The sequence below is a fragment of the Myxocyprinus asiaticus genome, chromosome 20, assembly GCF_019703515.2.
Source record: "Myxocyprinus asiaticus isolate MX2 ecotype Aquarium Trade chromosome 20, UBuf_Myxa_2, whole genome shotgun sequence".
In the NCBI taxonomy this organism is placed as follows: Eukaryota; Metazoa; Chordata; class Actinopteri; order Cypriniformes; family Catostomidae; genus Myxocyprinus; species Myxocyprinus asiaticus.
In genome coordinates, this window is record NC_059363.1 from 35,395,443 (window position 1) to 35,415,197 (window position 19,755).

Sequence of the window (19,755 nt, forward strand, 5' to 3'; positions counted from 1 at the left end):
ATAAATAAAAATAAATAAATATATATATATATATATATATATATGTGTGTGTGTGTGTGTGTGTGTGTGTGTGTGTGTGTGTGTGTGTGTATGTAATTATTTATTTAAATTTGTTTTATAAAAACCTTTGTTTGTAATAAGTGTGTTTACAAATGCAAGCACCACTATTATTTTATTCTAATATGTAAGGTTTTCTTCTTTTTTTTTTTTTATCCTTAGCAACCACTTAGTAACATGCTAAAAATACTAGCAACCACACAGAAATGGCTTGGAAACTACCCACACACACAACAGCAAAGCAATTATTTACTTTTTTTCATGTTGCAAGTACCACTCAAATGTGAATAGTATTTATATTTGAACATATAAATACTATTATTATTACTGATAAGTCAGGAATATTTACTTTACCATATAGATGTTGTTTTTTTCCCTTAATTTTTAAGTATAACTTATCTATTGAGAGAAATATTTCTGTCAAATCAGTAATATGAACAAAGATTCAGAGACAAAGACAAATAAGAAGGACATTTTTATTCACAAGAAAAACAGTGTTATCCCAAGCTGCCAACATATACATTTATACACAGGGTCAGAAAATTATTTAAAAAAAAATAAAATAAAAATAAAAAAAGGTTAAAAAATATGCTTACATTTGAAACATGACTCAACATACATTGTCAGCTTTCAAAGCAAGTTTCAGTTTGGTGTCGGTTAAATCCATGTTCATAAAGTATAATGAATGCCAGCATAATTATTACAAAACTCAAATAAAATGAAAAAGTTTAGAAAAAATACAAATCTCATGCAGCATCTTGAAAAAGGGCATGAGAGTATGTTTATAAAGGTAAATAAATCCAGGATTTTTTTTTTCTCATGTCAATGACAAAAAGTAACTTGAACATTGTATGAGATCTAAAGGTTATTCACAACCGTACTTCAACTGAAAATAAACATGAAAGCCATTCTGGCAGCTACATGTGAAAACATTGAATCACTTTCTCCACTAAAGTTCAGCTTCTTTGACATAAATAAAAAATTGCAGGTGTTTTTTACAGCAGTTATTAAACAGCACATTGAGTTTAACACCCGAAGCACTATAAGGTATTGATCGTACAATTCTGAAACGGGTGAAGGCTAGCTCTCAAGACAATCATTTGTGCTAAATGCTTCCTGTTGCATTTTGAAGTTGTTTGATTAGGACCATGATTGCATGTATGCATAGGACTAAGGCCTGGATCTACATCCACAGTGTACGTCTTAAAAAAACTGCAGCGTGTCATCAACTGAACCATTGCATGGTGGTGTTCATAATGTTTGGAGACATGGACAGGTCAGGTAAGATCATTTTTATGACATTCAAGAAGAACCTTCCCTTAGTATGTTTTAAGTGTCTTACCCTGCTGAAAAGACCAGCATAGTTAGTCACCAGTAGATCTATATGTTGTGTTTTGGATGTTGGTCTTCAACATGGGATGCTGATATGCTGGTGTCCCTACCAAGCGTCTTATTTATCTCAAAACAGCAAGACTTCCTTGGTCACCCAGCTTCACCAGAAAGACCATGCTGGTCAACAAATGTGTGCTGGTCTAAACTGGTCTTCAGAAGGATATCAATATTATCACATATGCCACTGAAGGGGCCAAATCTCATCAGATATTTTAAGGTTCCTTTCAAGTCACTGTTGTTGTTGTCTAATTAGTATTAGAGAGGACTGACTCTGTCTTGTACTGCACAAATGTCACCTCACCCAGCTCTTTAATGCAGATCAAAATGCATCCACAGAGAGAGGCTGGGCTAGACATGTCAGATTACACTGATGAATGCTCTTTGCTGAAGTGACTATTTAAAGTAAACAACAGCTCAATCTGCATTTTAATAGAATGCACCTATCCAACAAGACACATCTATTGTTAACATAACAATGTTCAGCTGATGCACAATGAATACATATTTATCTGCTGAGGACCATTATTGAGGCTTGAAATTTTACATTCTTTTTTTTGTGTTGTTCACTAAAATGTTTGAATTTACATTCACATTGAGCACCTTTTAGGTAAATCTAGTACCAGTTCAATACATCACAAGTGATTCTTTCTGTAATTGTTGTTTCTAAAGGGAAATCAACACGTTAAAGGTGAAGTGTGTAATTTCCGTGCCACTAGCGTCACAAAATGATGACTATTTCACAGGTTTCCTGAAAACACCCACCAACTTCCATTGGTGAAACAAACAGATAGTCCATCTCAAACCAGTGGCATAACTTGGATCTTACAGGCCCCGATGCAAAGCACCTGTCGGGCCACTTTTCACCTTCTGTGGGGGTGGGGTGGGGGGGTGGGGGGGGTGGGTGTGAAAATCCTGGAAAATGGATGCATATCGATATGCATCAATTTTCCAGCTTGGAATACTCAAGGCAACCAAATGAGATTGGGGAAATATTTTTAGAGAAACTGGCTTGCATTACATGAGACTAACAATAGTTTAACTGTGTTCCTTAAAAAGACATTTTATTTGCAAGATGTAAAAAATCAATCATACACTAACAAGAAATAGAACGTAAGGCTCAAAATGTTTAATAACAATATGCTGACAGAAGTGATAGTTTAAGAGGCAAAGGCAAACTGTGGAAAATCAGCTTATTGCTCTCCTTTCCCACCCAAAATGACATTTTCACACTGCATGATTATATAAATACACTATAAAATGCAATCAAATAAATGTAAAAAATAGTTCGGCTTGGGTATGCTGGTCTTAGAACTAGCACCAGTAGAAAAAAAAATAATGATTGACAAACAGTCTACAAAACAGTCATTTGAAAAAGGCACTTTGTGGTGTGGTTGAATAACTCTTCGGTAAATGAGAATGATTTTTCTTTTTTCTCAGGTCAGGAAACGTGTCAAACGCACCAAAGCTTGTTTGCTTTCCATTTGAGTTTATACAATACGTTTGTAATGAGGCACTGCATTTTACCAGAACTATTTTCTCTTTTCCAGAAGATAACAAGTTCCTTCTTCATGCAAAATTCAGTGTTCCGTCCTATTATTATGATCTTCCTTTTGTTCCATTTTTGTTTCTCGGAATCGCCAGACAGGCTGCTACATTTTAATATCCTTCCGTTTAGACATCCTGGGTTCTGTCTTTCTTTCTCCATCTCTCCATCTCTTTATTCTGTACATCAATCACCACATCCAGTTCTTATACCTCCACTTCTTGCGGACCTTCCTGCAAATCAGATGCTATGTGGATATCGAAGCAGGTTACCATCATGACACGGGACTTGCATAGGTTGACGCAGTATTCCAATTCTGCCGTCGCCTGCTCCAACGCCTCTAGGTACTCCTGCGACTCCTGATCCATATCCTGTTCTACCTCAACTGTGCAAAACAAACCAGTAAACATATTAAGAAACATCTTATTACATAAATCCACTGAAATTTAGAATGTAGCATTATTTCGCAACTTTCCCATTAATCAGCAAAAAAAATAAAAAATAAAAAATAATTAATTTTTAACAGCACTGCAGGTTTGCTTCTCAGGCATATTTCATCGTAAATATTTTTTTTTTTTTTTTTTTTTTTAGGAAGTCTAAATACTGATTTGACAATTTTTATTTGTTTAATATTTGTGGTCACTAGACTCACAACATAGACTAATTACCAAACTTCCATTAGTGCTATTTCATAGTTTTAGATTTTATTCCAAAATATAAAAAAAAAGTATACTAAAAATGAAGAGCGAGCAGATGTGTCCAAACTTTTGGTAGTGTGAAAGGTATGCATAATTCTTACACTCTCCTATCCACTTGCTGGGGTCCATCATTAGTCTAGACTTGGTTTCCTCAAGCTCGTCTTTCAGAGTCTTATGCTTGGCTCTGAGATCTTTGATCTGCTGCTCTCGTTTCTCAAGAATCTTCAATTTAGTGTTAAAATACATTAGGCCCTGTGGACAGAAGATGGATATGACTTTGATTAAAAATACTGTAGCAATTCCATACCACACGCAGACTGAGGGGAAATCTGAATGGCATATTATTGAGTGAGAGGGCATTCCACACTGGTGTTATGGAGGACTATGAGGGAAAAGGGTGGTGCAGTGCAGGTTTCACAAAATTACTTCACTTTGTCCTAGACTGTGGCATTTACCACACAAAAGAACCACAGGATACAGAACTAGAATGTTACTGTGATATTTTCCAGGCATTGTAATGGAAGAAAACAAGCATCCTCCCATGGTCTTGTGTTATAGTTTGATACACTTATACTGTATAATCAAGCCACATCTATGCTGATAAATCAACATATCTTTTCAACACCCTGAACTGACTGTTGAAACAAAGATGTCAGGTGATCTATTAAAAGAACTTGAGATATATACATCATACATCAAGACTCTCATTATCCAATCAAAAGCAGCATCCAACACAAACAACACCTCCGGGAAAACACCCTTGTTCGTTATTACAGAAGGCACATTATCCATGGCAAATCTCAAACCACAGTCCTTTGCAATAGCCAATAGCCATTGCCAATCAGCCATAATAACTCTAAGGACAATTTTAGGATTATCTTCTTAAATCTATTTGAGAGTAAAGCAAAGCATCATTCCGCTGATTTAATGCACATTCCCTTAACAAATCATGCTGGAATGCTCATAAGTGAGAGCACTTAATAAGAGCAATAACATGTCTTCAAGCAGCTATATAACTAGATAGCCCTGGCCGAAAATGGAATTGAAAAAAAAAATAATAATAATAATAATAATAACACTGTACATTCATTTACTGTGGAATTTCACTTCTGCAGTTTCACAGCCTTTCTTGCATAGCCTTCCTATAATTTCTCCTGCATAACCCAATTAGTTTCAGACATCTATTTGCTTTCCATCACACCAGTGTTTCAAATCTAACCATTTTTGTTTATTTACCATGATCAGAGATTTAGATGCAATCATTTAACAGTAGACATAGAGAGGGTCAAGACCGAAAGCTGGAGATTATCTTCAAGTTTTAAAAAAATGCAAAGGGCTATAGAGACTTTCATTCAATGTCAAGAGTCTGAATGTGGTACATGAACAATAGCATATGCTGAGCTAATGATATTCCTCTTCACGTATGAAAAGCTGGATCAATCTAGATCAAAGCAAATCCTTAGGCAGCTATATCAAGGAAAAAAATGGTTTGTGACATTTCAGCTATCCACTTCAGCTATCAAGTAATTATAGATTCAAATGGTAAATTATGTCTATCAGAACTTGAACTGAATCCCTGCTGAATCTGGGGTTCAGGCATTCGTCAACTAGTCTGGCTGGGAGACCAGCTTACCAGCCAGCTAAATCAGCTGAACACCAGCTTGGTCAGGCTAAGAGACCAGCTAGATGAGCTTAAACCAGTAAAGACCTGCAAACCAGCCTTTTTCAGCAGGGATAGAAAAAGTAGTTTGCATTGCCATGAGAAAACATTAAAGTTCTAAATAAAAATGTACTGAAATGGATTAATATTACTGGATGTTTTCCAAGTCATTTTGTTCTCCATTTGTCAAAGACACTCTGTTCTTACCTCATCTGCCTTCTCCTGTTTTCTGCGCTGAAGCCGCTCCACATCATCAATCTCATACACCTTGATCTCAAAAGGCTCTTTCAGTGGTCCAGACATAGGGGGAAGGTCCACCCACTGGCCTGTGGTTCCAGCCTTACCCAGAGATGAGGTGTCTGGCAAGGGAGCTGGGATGAGACGTCGCCTCTGGAGGCCTGGTGCATTGAGAGAGAAGATATTGAGATGGAAATGGGGCACAGAAGCAAACTGTGATACAAAAAGAGAGATAAAGTAAATAATTATTTAAAAAAAAGATGGATGGGAAAAGCAATAGAAAGCAAGCTGTGCCAATTTGATCATAATACATAAAGAACAAAACAGTTCCCAAAGAATATACTAAGCTCTTTAGTCATTTGTATGTATATACAGTACAGTATGTATGAGGAGGCAGACTTAGATGGGATTCATATAAAAACATTCTGCCTGAATTAAATCTAATGTAGAGATGTCCAGCATTCAATTTAAATTATGTAGCTATGCAATAGCTGTCGCAAGTAGGCATATATAATACAGTACATACTGTATGTTAAACAAATCAACATACATTTAAATAAAAAATATATATGAATTAATTAATTAATTAATTTTCTGACACTACACTCAAAGCGCTTTACACAGTGAACAGGGGATTCTCCTGAAACACCACCTGTGTGCAGCATACACCTGGATGATGCAACGGCAGCCATACTGTGTCAGTACGCTCACCACACACCAGCTATTGGTGGAGAGGAGAAAATAGAGTTATAGAGCCAGTTAATGGATGGGGATTATTAGGAGGCCATGATTGATAAGGGCCAATGAGTTGACTGTTCTTCAGTGGCCTTCCCATTCACTGGATTTGAAACCAATAGAACACCTTTGGGATTTGGTAGAACAGGAGATTCGCAGCATGAATGTGCAGCTGACAAATCTGCAGAAATTGCGTGATGCAAACATGTCAGTATGAAACAGAATCTCAAAGAAATGCTTCCAACACCTGGGAAATCCATGCCATGAAGAATTGAGGGTGTTTTGAGAGCAAAGGGAGGCCCTATCCAGTATTAGTATAGTGATCCTAACAAAGTGCTCAGTGAGTGTATATATACAGTATATCAGCATAAATAAATAAATAATGGGAAAATATATATAACAGGCTATTTTTCAATGCTGAAGTCTTGCTGCATTGCTTAGGAATAAACAAGTTGACCACATGGAAGGTTGTGAGACTGGGATTTTTACACATACTTCCAGACACATTTCACCTGTTTATAACAATACTGTATGTTAAGATACACTCTCAAAATTATAAAAGATACAGTTGGACAATTTTGAGAGCATTCTGAATATTATACCGTATTTACCGTTCTAAAACACTTTCAGTGTCACAGTTGTTCAAGTACAAGTGCAATATTCTCAATACAAAATCAAAAAAACAAAACAAAAAAAAAAAAAACAGAACCTATTACTTACCATTTGATCTCTTCTTGGGTGACTTGGAGCTCCTTGTGCGACCAGAGGAGGACATCCCACTCTCACTCACGGAGTCATGGGCTGAAGAGGCACTGCCAGTTGCTTCACTGTCACGAATCATGCTCTCATAACCACTGCTTCCTCCACTGTGGTAGAAGAGTGCAGTTCGTCCCATGGCAGGAGGTAACTCCCCACTTAGGATGCTACTGTTATCACTTCCATGCCCACTACTGTAGCGCTGAGGTCTTCTGGGGGCTGTGATCTTACTATATGGGGAAGGGAGAATGGGGATGGGGGTATGCTTGTCTTCATTGAGGTTGACTCCACTGTCATTGCCACTGTCTGAATCACCTGATACCCTTGAGTGTTTTCCAGAAGGATTGGCCATTGCTAATTCACTAACGCGACTGTTTGCTGCCCGCATTGCTTGCTTGGTACCCATAATAGTTCCTCTTGTAGATCTACCATTGCCTTCAACCATTGCTCGAGGTAATGCATTCTTTCCTGAAGGTGGAAGGTTGACATTTCTTGTTGCAGGAACAGCAAGAGACTTGGTGGATGAGCTCAGGGCTTTGGAGTTGCTTGCAGACAATGTACGAGATTTGTTTCCATTTACAGGTACTGGTCTTGCAGTAAGGCTTCCTTTGACAAGCCCACTTTTTCCAGTGGTGACTGGGTTTATACAAGAAGTTGGAGAGGTAGAAATTGGGAAAGAGGTGGCAACAGGTCTGCTGACAGACTTACTTGACTTGCTGTTGAGACTAGCTCCACTGTTCTCTCGACTAAGAGCAGGTTTAGACCCCAAAGATGACAAACTGTCACATCTGTAAAGAGATATCTGGCTTCCATACAGCTGTCCTATATCTCTTCTAGCTCCTCTAGCCTTAAGATTGGGGGTCACGTTTATCAAACTCTGGTCTGACTTTAAGTTAGATGCTATTGCACTATTTGAGTCACCCCTACAACAAAAATCAGTGTCATCCTCTGAACCTGTAGCCCTTGGTGCTATAGATTTCCCTGCATCATGAGCAGACTTTAAGGCACTTGAGGGAAACAGGATTCGATTATTTTGATCCAAACTGGATTTGCGAACCGGAGGGGGAGGTGGAGATAAATTACCAGGTTTTGACATACTCTCCTCCTGCTTACTTGTCTTTACACTTTTTCCCAAGGAGGAGAACTTCAAACTGCCTGTTGATGAACTCATATCTTGAACAACCTTGGCATCAATGGATGCATGGATGACTGGAACTGTCCCAAGTGTGGTTGCACCTCGTCTGAACTGTGGCATCTTGCTGGGGGGCTCTATTCTCCTGTTGTTGCTGGATTTTTCAGATCCATCTACTATCCTTTGGGATGGGTTTGACCCCATTGTTTTAGGGGGCATTTGAGGTACACTGTTACTGTTTGCTCCTGATTTTCTTGCAGGAATTCTGCTCATTCCATTTTTAACCAGTTTGGATGAAGAACCTGAATTAGAGTTTATTGAAGACTCCAATGAGCTATCTATTCTATGCCATGAATTATCTGGTATGCAGTCTTGCCTAGGTGGCTCACGTCTCCAACTGCTACTAGTGCTGCTTCCACTGATACTGCTATTCTGGGTTATGGATGAGGTAGGTTTTAATTTCCTGGAAAGATTGCGCTGGACAACTTGAGGGTCTCGTGTGGACTGGGGATCAGATAAATGAATGGTATTTGCCTTTTCCAGTTTTGGTAAACTATTGGCAGGTACTTTAGAGGCCTCTGGAAAGGATGGGCACTTGCTAAGGGAGAGTTTGCTTGATGTAGCACTGTCACTATCCAACTCTGAGAAGCTACAGCCACTATCATTCAAAGAGTTTTTAGACTCCTTCTGTGGCCTGCTTTGGAACAGGCTTAGAGATTCAAAGTAAAAACTGCAGTCTGGGCCAGTATGAGTCCCATGAGGGAGAAAAACATCTGCTGATTGGGCACCTTCACTCTCAAGTGTACAGACACTTACTTCACTGAGCCATGAGGTGATAGAAGACCCACGGCTCCCCAGTGAAGCAAAGGTTTTCTCCTGCAGTGGTGCCACCATTTTAATGTTTGGCTCTGAGGAACCAACACTGCAGGAATATGCATCAAACTCATCATTTATACTGCTAATGATGCTTACTGGTCGTGATCCTGAGGCAAGTGCCTGTAAAGAGCAATCACTATTGAAGCTAACTATACTTGAGGGCCTCCCATTGTCTACAATACTGCCAATAGACAACTCTTCCACAAGAGTAAACACAAGCTCATCCTCACCATTCAACTCCACTGGCTGTTGGAGGGTAACAGTTGTCTTTAAGATGTCCTTGTCCATGTATCTTTCACTAAGATTGGACCTTACTTCAACAGGAGTCCTGGGGTTAAGATGATGTACCCTGACAGGCAAATTCTCATTTGAATCCCCTCTTTTTTGATGGCTCATCCCAATTGGTGGTATCCTTGTGGCAGACTTTTCTTCAGTGTCACTACTGATCCTGACATAATCTCGTTGTTGTGGTGGAGGGGGAGAAGGCTTTGGTAACTGTTTTTTATTGAAATTTGTTTTTTCCCTAACCACAGGCTCTGAGTTTGGGGATGCTGTTGATTTACTTTGTTTTCCTGGGGTGCAAAGGGCTCCATTTTCTGACATTTGCACCTTTTCACCATCTGCACTTGTTCTACACACACTCTCAGACATGTCTTTGAGATCTTTGTCTGATGTGATGGCACTTTGACACTTGGAATGTTCTGATCTGGACTTGTGTTTTGGACTGCTGGGCAGTTTACTGACAACAGAAATGGACTTTGTTGATATGCTGTCCTGTGTTGATAAAAATGGAGAAACCGAAATAGAACTGGAACCTTCTTTCAACTTGGTTGCACAACAGTCCATTTTATGGCTTGTAGAATTTTCTCCAGACTCTCCAACAAAAGCTGTAGGTTTCTCACTACCATCGATACATTCTAATCGCTCCTGAAGCTCAGCAAAGGTGTTGCATTTGAAGTGATCTCGGTCAACTGGGCCTTCTTTTCCTCTGTGCTTGCGGTTAAGAGAAGGGATGATAGGAACAAAGGCTGGGGGACCCTCATTGTCGCTGAGTTCTCGATCAGAGATGGCAGTGCCACCAGGGCAAACATAAATAACAGTGTCACATGATTGCTCGCTGCTTGAAGAATAGTCTGGATCACTGAGCAATGATGGTAAATCTGGGTCAAGGGCAACAGTCCGGGGATGAAAAGGCCGCAAGTGTGGTGGTCGACGGATCCTTCCCTCATCACAGGAACTCTCTCCTCCAGAAGAACTGGATGCATACTACACAAAGAGAAAGACTAAGTCAAACAACTGTAAAAAAAAAAAAAAAGTTCATTCTTTTACGTCTTGTATTTTGTGTAATCACCAACATATTAAACATCTACATGTAATCACACTAAAATGAACATAACATTTTATAAAAATACTGCAGAATAAATTTGTGCAATTATTATTGCATAGAGTCTCCCTGAATTGTAGTCCTATAAAATTACCTTTGATTTCTTTTTCCTCATGCAATGGATTCGGGAGGCCAACTGAATGGTGGTGAGAGACTCTGTATAATTGGCAGGGGAGTCCGATATGTGGGCAATCATTGTTGTCCTACAGTTGATGTTCCCCAGAGAGTCACGCAGTAACATTGTGAGCTTGCTATATCTGGAAAAATACATTTTGATTATTAGCATAATCACAGGGTAACAGATTGTCAGCAGAAAGTAAGCTGTTTACTCATGTACTGAGAGAGCCAAGCTGTGAAATGTTCTCTAAACCACACAACCATCCAAATGATGTAAACCATATTAGTCATAAAAATATGCTTATATTGCATAGGTTCTAGAGCGGAAATGAAGAATATGTAACCCAGACTAGATGTCAGTTTCTTTTAGAGCTTTTTTTTAAAACAAGTTACATGATTCATCTATGAGCCCAGAAGAATACAGATAAACAGCAGTGTATCAGTCAAAAGATAAACCTGTCAACACAAGTTCACAGGCGTGAGCTTGTATCTGGAAGCTTTGACTATGTGCTTAACTCCTTCTGAATTACATCTTCTATGGAAATACAATTTGACCTCATGCACATGCTGCTAATGACCATACCTGTGATACTGACGTATTTGTCATACTAAAAAAGCCTTTATTCTCTATGCAAGATTCCACTTCACATTTCCTTATATAAAACAGCCTACAATATGACTATTTATGATTCTGCCTTACAAAGGCAAATCACAGTAACTACATCAAAACTGAAATTTAAAAATTAAAAAACTTTATTAAAAAAAAGTTACTTGGTTTTAATGTGGATTTAGAAGTTACTGCAATTTTGACTCCATTTTCTCTAAATCTGAGTATAGGCTATTTGTGCCAAAACCATCTGTCACAGTTGTCCGAGAGACCTGGTTTCAGTCATAACTATATTTTTACAAAATGTGTAATTACTGTGTTTTGCCTTCACATGGCAGAAATATAGACACTATTTATACTTAAGTTACTTATAAGATGTTTTTAAGATGTTTTACAGATGTCCCAGTCATATGCATTTCAGAACAAAATGTCTCTCTTACCTATATGGAACATGTTTGGCTCCATTGGCCAAAGCCAGTATGACGTTGCCCAACGCAGTAAGAGAAAGACACAGACCTCCTCCGTCTCTGCTTTTACTCAGCACCTTCTCACAGCTTCCCAGATCAAACAGATGCAACCGGCTCCTACCACCAGACACTAAAGAGCAAATTTAAGAAAAAGAGAGGTGATTCCTGAGGTCCAAACATTCTGACATTGTGACTTTGTGATTGCACCTCAGCTGTGTTCAACACAACCAATTTTATTACCACAACCAATGCATACTTTTGTACTATTAAATAAATATGTTTGCAACAAGTACATTTACATTAATTATGTTTTCATCTAAAAATTCCCAAATTGAGAGCTTAAAAACATAATAACAAAATTGTTAATATAATTAAATCTGGTAGCCATGCTACGTAATAACTATTGTGTTAATATAGTGTTTACGATAGCAACAGTTTAAAGGTGAAAAAATATAGCAGTAAAAAAACAAATAATTCATTCTTAAACCTCCTCTCAAAATGAAACTACTCACATTACAATGTGTAATTCCAAAGTTTCATGGCTGCCAAAAAGCAAACTTGTGTGAATAATGTAAATTATACTAAATAAGATACTTTCAACTAACCAACCATGCAATTGAAGATACAAATACAATCACAAACGATTACTGATATCAGTGACAGTTTGAGATGCTGCCAGTGCGGTTATAGCTCAGTGCTGACACTCCCACACTGAGGTAGTGTCGGGTAGAGTGAGGAGTGGAAAACACACAGACATGTTAATAAACAGCCCCAGAGAAGACTTGCAGCTGACAAGACTGTGTGGGATTTATTCATGTGCTAGTTACGTAGCCTGCTATGATTCAAAACTGGAACAGTCTGGCCTAGTTAAACATCTATATTGAAACTATCCTTGATATAAGACACGTGAGTCTGAACTCTGTCATTGTGATGTGCTGTTTAGTCACTATTTCTCTTTGGAAATAACCTAGATATCTCTTTAACATAAACTTATTACAAAATGTTATATGTAAGCACAGTAGCAGCTACATTACCTGTCAACAGTTTGGATACACTTGACTTTAATTTGTTTTTTAAGGATCTTAAAAACCTCTTGATCTAAAGGTTTATGGTTAAATGCTTGAAATTAGTTTTGCAGACAAATATAAATTGTACCTACATATGAATGTCTTTACAATTTATTTATTTTAGATTAGCTGGACCATATAGTGGAGGAAAAGTAGCCAACAAGTGGCCAGCATACATAGGAACTCCAATACTGTTCCAAAAGCATCCAAGGTGGCACCTCATGTAGTTGGATGGGAGAATGCCTAGAATGTGCAAAGCTGTATATGTTGGTAAAATGTGTCTACAATGAAAAGCTAAAATACAGTAAAAGATCATTTTTATTTTATTTTTTTATTAGACATTGACTGGTGGAGTATGTCTAGACATTTGACTGGTTGTGTATGCCTAACAAAATATGGCTCCTGTCAAATGACTACTAGATTTTGTGGACAAAATGCCAAAACACATAAGTGGTGAATGATGGTTATTATCTTCATTTACTGTTTGTTTTATTTCACGGAAGGACAAAGGGTGAATCTGAAATGACGATCATTTCACACCATGTGGGCTACACAAGTGTGTTGCACATGATCGTATAGAATATTGCCAGACCTTGAAACTAGACTACACTATATCATTACATTTGTGAAAAGCAGGAAAAAACTATTTTCTCCCTTTACAGCATTTTTTTCTTTCTTTTGCTGTTTTTCTAAAATAATGTCACCAAGCGTTTAAAATCAGAAGGCTTGATGAAGCCATTTAAGGGTACCTCCATGGTTATTCCACTGTTATTAGATGCTGTGGCCAGCACAGCATTTACCTATGAAAATCAGCTATGTGATGGCATAGTGACAGGTACCTCTACACTATGATTAAAGCTGTTAGCTGCTCATTAATTATTACTGTCTGTTAAAATTCCCATTAAGGTTTAATGAAGTGGTCAAAGCAGGCATGATTGATTTCACTCCTACCATGATGGAGTGAGAGGAAAATTGATGGGATTCTGGTAACACTCTGATTCGGCCTGTAATATCTAAGCTATTACATCAATGAACTGGAGATGTATTTTTCCTTTCACTGGGAATGTGAGGAGGAGGAGAAGTTATTAAACTAGACTGAGCATAATCGATTTACTACACACAGAGGCTCTAACATCACAGTAGTTTCTTCTAACACCGTGTAAACATTAGACTTACTTCCACCCTTGCCACTCTTTTCCATGCGGTATTGGTAGACATGCAAGGTGAACAGCATGTGGGAATTGCGACGGTCTTCCTCATCTGCATCTGGCTGGCTGGTGCTACGTGCTGCAATGGCTGCATCAAGAAACAGGGCGGCCTGCTCTGCGGTGGGTGCCCTTAACTCACTCTGGTTCTGGAGCTAGAACATGGAGAGGGTGGAGAAAGAGCTTTTAAATGAGTGGTATCGATAGAGTGCAAAACACAGGTTCTTGGATATAAAAATCCCATATTTTTTTTCCGTAGAGAAATAGATTTTGAATGATACAAACTTATAAACCTTTCAAAAGTTACCATGAGCTCTGAGGTTTTTAAACCATGAAGTATGCTTCCGTAAAAGGTCCAGTTCAATATAAAAAATATATTTTAAAAAATGCCCTTAAAAAACTACACTGCCCTTAATAATGAAATGTGATTCAACAATCAGATAAGTTGCTGTTACCATAGAAACAAATTGTGTCTACTCCCATTAAGAAATGCAAATGACAATAATTTTTAATAGAGTTGGTCTCCCTACACAATCAAACTACTTAAATATTTATATATCTAAAAATTTTGCAATAAACTTAAAATATATTGTTTATACACTTACAATATAATCATTGTCTTTAAGTTAATGGTTTTAAAGTGTAAAGTGTCGTTTCTCATCCAATACATCATTAGATTACATCAAAGACAGGGTTTCAGGGGATGAGAAGTTTAGTACTACCACTTTGTCCTGCATAAATGAACAGACATCAGACAACCTACAAATGGTTTAGTGTGGTGTGCCACAAGGTTCAGTCTTAGGCCCTTTGTTGTTCTTGTACATACTCCGGTGGTATTATTAGCTTGGGCAATGTTGTGTTCTATTATGGTTGATAAAGATAAGAAAAAAGAAGTATGGTTGGAGCTGACAGAAAAGGAGATCAAGATAACTGAGCCTCTTCACACTGTTCTAGGCAATTAAAGTCTCTGGGTCAATCATAGAAAAAAAAATGCCCATGGAAAGAGTAGGATTATTGAAGGAAAGAGTGAATGGTGGATAAAGGAGGCAGAGGGCAACATCTCTGCTCTTAAAGAAAGCCTGGTGGATCAAGAGGGATGCAATATGGAGTATATGTATTGTCATCTTCAAGAAGACAAACAATTTTGCATGAGTCAGTCCTGCAATGTAGAATGGGTCATTGCTCCATGCATGTTCTTTCTTGATATTTATGAAAGATTTCAGTGTGATTAACGCTGATTTGACCTTAATAGGTGGTACATTTTAAAAAGCAGCCATCCATCCAGAGTGACGTTCCTTAAGAACAATAGCTAGCAAAAGCTTTCATGCATTGTTCATTAACTGCCTGTGGCCTATGGTCCACTCTGGAATTAGAGACAAGAGAGAACACTGGGAGTAGAAATGGTTATTGAGTAGACCCACTCCCCACATCTAAACTTCACAGGGCTCTAGGCAGCCTTTGATGTGCAGCTTCATATGGCAACATCTGATGCCAACACCTGGCAGCGCTTTTAACTACCCTCTCCCTACCCCGAAACATGAACTACCCCCAACTGGTATTATTCCCCTTCCAGTGGAAGGTAAGATGGGGAGTGGAGGGTGAAAAAGAGCAGCAGCTCCCCTAGATGGATCCTGGTGGGGCCAATAAAACATCTGTCTATCAATTTGGTGATGGCACTAATCCAAAACTATTCTGTAATAACCACTGGTAAGGGCAATGAGAGATGTATTTAAAACCTATGAAAACTAATTAACTGGCAGAATAAAAATTATACAATTATTGTTGTTGCCAATTGGCCTAGACATGTCATAGGCTTTTCTACCACATGCTCCAGACACTTTGGGAGATGTGGGAGTTTCTCCATAATAATAATAATAAAAACACAAATTACAAAGTCAAAAATAAAATAAGTAAAATCTAAATTAACTGGTTTTATTCAAGTCAAAAAATGTATTTAATATGACTAAATCAACCTGACTACATTGGTATTTAGTATCAATTTCATATTTTTTAAGACTCCGATCAGGTAGAAATAAGCTCTTAAAGGTGAAGTGTATAATTTCTGCACCACCAAACAGTACTGTCTATTTTCAGGCAAGATCCCCAAACACTCCCCTGAAAAAAACCTGCTCCAAACTTACATAAATGGTTGGGCCAATGTTGGTCGAGATGCTCAAACATCGATGTTGTGATAGCACCACAGAGTCAGTGTTTACACTTTTTGGAGGGTAATCACCCTACAAAAGGCTTACCTTTTAAGTTGGGATAGGCAAAAGTATTTTAACTGCACATTTTCACTTTTTACTATGTAGATTATTATATTAAATATAACCATCATAATCAGAAGTGCTTTGTCTGGAACCATCACGATAAGATCTTGTTGTGAATTTACTCACCTGTGTACCACATATGGGGTCTTCCCGCAGGTAGACACCAGGAGACTGGCCTTCCTGCAGACTGCCTGTGGGGACATATGACAGCAGGTCCTGCAGACTCTCGTCTTTACCGTAGATTTCCACGGCTGACACCCGTACAGAGAAACGTGTGCCAGTCTTCTCCTTACGCTCGTTGATGAGCTTGAACAGCCAGGAGATGGCACAGGGCGCAATGCCAAGGCTCTGGGTGGAGCTGTCTGTGCCAATCATGGTGTATGTCTTGCCTGGAGAGTGAGAGAAAGCTGTTGATTCTGGCAAGATGATGATAATGATGAGCACTCAATGAACAAGTGTTTCATGATGAGATAACTGTGTTGGAAAATAATCATATCAAATCATTATCAGTACTTTAAATGGATCTGATAAAATGGAATGCGTTTTAAATCTCATATTATTTTAAGAACTTTTTCTAACTGATTTGATATGAGTTTTTTACTGTACCATTGCAAATGCTTAATTATTGTTAATAAATTAGCACAACGCTGTCAGAAAAAAAGGTACTGTTTAAGGTACAAAAGCTGCCACTGGGGTGGTACCCTCAAAGGAAACTTTTTTGTACCTCTACTTAAAATGTATACTCCTATTGGGTACATAATCATACCCTCAGGACCTATTTGTATATACGTACCTTTCCGTCTCCTTAAGGGTACAAATGTGTACTCAAAATAAGCACCTAAAACTGTACCTTGTTTCTGAGAGTGTGTTAATTTCCTTAATTAATGTTACTGGTATTATTGTGCATTTTTTAAATCTATATTTTACTAAAACATTTATCTATTTAGTTAGTATTAAATACACTCAATTTCCTGTCTTCTCTCATTTCCAATATATTAAACGGCATGTCTAATTACACCTCGGTGTAAAAAGCATCTGCCACACAGTGCAGCTATTTGCACCCCAATAGTCTGTTGGAACCACGGAAATATACAACAAACTGAACAATGGGTGTTGCTGCAGTGGCGTAGGGTGTAAAGACGGTGTGTGAATGTGTGCTGTTGTCCTAGCGACCACGGTTCGTATCTGCCTTTTGTCCCCCTCTTTTTCCCATCCGATTTCCTGTTTCCACTCTTAATTTTTCTGTTAATACTACTTAAAATAACAGATAAAAATTAAAATAAATGTTGATTTCATCGCAGTGATTTGGTCACGGTGAATGTCAGGGAGTGCAGAGAAGAGTTTTATCCGGAGGCTGCGTCTGTCGATCGCACTCATTCCCGCGGCTCAGCATTGATTGTGTGTAGATTACATCATTGTATTACTAATAATGAAGTAACCATGTTTTTTTGGAAGAAACCATAGTTTTAATGAAATTAACCATGGTGTTATCACAGTAATATGGTGGCATTATAGTTACCATGGTTAATTTTGTGGTTACTGTAAATTTACAAAAAATACCATGGTGAAACCAAGGTTACAGTAGTAAAACCAAGGTTAAGGTTAGGCTTAGGGGTAAGGATTAATGTAGTGTGTCTGTGGGACTCCAAACAAACATAATAAACACACTGCAGTGATGCCCATACTGTACGTTGTATTTAAATATGGGTGCAAATAGTATCTGACACTATTTGCACCAGGGTGCAATTAGTATCCACCATTATTTGCACCAGGGTTCGGGTGCAAATAATATCTGCCACCATTTGCACTGGGGTGTAAATAGCATCTGCCTATATTAAAAGTTGCAAAATGGAAAAAAATATGATTTCCCCTGCCTCATTTTTTATTTTTTATTTTTTTTGCTGATATAACTAGGAAAAGTTTGAAAGTGTGAAACTTGATTATTTTCACAATCTAATCCAATCACTATTAATACAATAAAGTTCCACCCAATAGTATTTTCCGCTGATTATTCCATTTCACTAGAAACACATAACAGAGGTTAAATGCAATGTGAATGCCAATCCCATTAATGTCATCTTTAAAGATCAAGACTACAGTTTAACTGTGCTGAGCATTAAGTACAAAAAGATGTAAAATGTTCTGTACTGTCTACCCTGCTCTCTTTAAAAGAGCCATAAATAATGCTTAAGCGCTGAGACCACAAGTAAAAAATGAAGGAAGAAACCGATGCAATGTTTTACAAGCATAATTGGCAATTGCACAGACCTCTGATGCAGTCTACTGTGAGGGTCAATTAGCCAGCTTTTAATTACAGACTCTAGCCTCTGGTCTCTCATTCACACACACACACACACACACACACACACACACACACACACACACACACACACACACACACACTTGAGTGTTAATTGGCATGCCATGTATTGAGGATAGCTTACCAACTTTGACATGACCGAAGCAGAATATGCATCCATCAGCTCCGTTCACCACTGATTGAATAACTTCAGCCACTGTCCCTGAGCAAACTTCAGCCTGTGGGGGGGGGGGTTAGATTAAAACTAAACAGTTATCTACTGTTATTAACATGTGAAATAATTATTTAGCAAGTCAGTTTTGATATAACTACTGCATGAGTAAAGTGAACAAAATATGTTTAATTGTGTCTTGCAACCAAATGTCATGATTTGATTTGAGAGTGAATAACAACATTTATTTATTTTTTTATCATCCCACAACGTGATTGTAGAAAGAACATTACGCAGGTTTTGAATGACATTAGAGTGAGTAAACAATGACAGAATTTACATTTTTGGGTGAACTATTCCTTTAAGTTTGGGCATTAGCTTTAGCAATTATGCAAAGTCTAATCAATAGTCTATATCACAGTACAGTCTTAATAATCAGCATTCTGATGTTATTTTTTAATTTAATTTTATTATTTTTTAAACTAATTGATCTATGAAATGTAACAAAACCTTCTTTGGCAGAGTATAAACTACCTAATAGGTGCTTTGATCGGGAGATCATTGATTAATCCACTAGTACAAGAAAACCACAGAAAGTACCAACAAAGCTCCTCATCACAGATTCATCAGATATGGGGAGCTTTGCACAGGCTGCACAGTGTGGCCATATCGCTACAATCTGTTCCACTAGCCCAGGTCCCTGGAGACAATTTGGGACTGCAGCAATTTCCTCCCATACATCATAACACACACACACATTCTTACAAAAGACAGAACAACAGCTCACTGCTTTGCTAAGAAATATGTCCCTGCGGTCTCACTAAACCACACACATGGTAGATTTGGAGGATTTACAGTTACACAAGTTCACTGGACTGGTACTGAGATCTGAACACCTTGTGCTAGACCTGATTTATAGACAAGACTGTGGAATACTCGTAAAACCAAGAATATAGAAAGTTTTAATCGATAATTTGCTTAAAAAAAACAAACAAAAAAAAACAAAAACAAAACAATGTTATCTATAGATTCCCTTTTGCATTTGACTTTTTGAAAATTCTGAAGCTAAAGAATATCTACA

General features: G+C 37.9%; 1 protein-coding gene across 1 annotated transcript in view; it reads right to left on the reverse strand.

The window, feature by feature from the left end:
- Positions 1-525: 525 nt before the first annotated feature.
- Positions 526-19,755, reverse strand: part of LOC127411210 (kinesin-like protein KIF26A) — a 178,008-nt gene continuing 158,778 nt past the window's right edge. The window contains exons 7-15 of the mRNA XM_051646604.1: positions 18,648-18,741; positions 16,330-16,592; positions 13,905-14,088; positions 11,635-11,791; positions 10,565-10,727; positions 7,043-10,352; positions 5,558-5,748; positions 3,792-3,942; positions 526-3,377 (exon numbers count right to left, since the gene is read on the reverse strand). Coding sequence (XP_051502564.1) covers positions 3,199-3,377; positions 3,792-3,942; positions 5,558-5,748; positions 7,043-10,352; positions 10,565-10,727; positions 11,635-11,791; positions 13,905-14,088; positions 16,330-16,592; positions 18,648-18,741 — 4,692 coding nt within the window. The 3' untranslated portion in view covers positions 526-3,198. The remainder of the gene's footprint in view (positions 3,378-3,791; positions 3,943-5,557; positions 5,749-7,042; positions 10,353-10,564; positions 10,728-11,634; positions 11,792-13,904; positions 14,089-16,329; positions 16,593-18,647; positions 18,742-19,755) is intronic.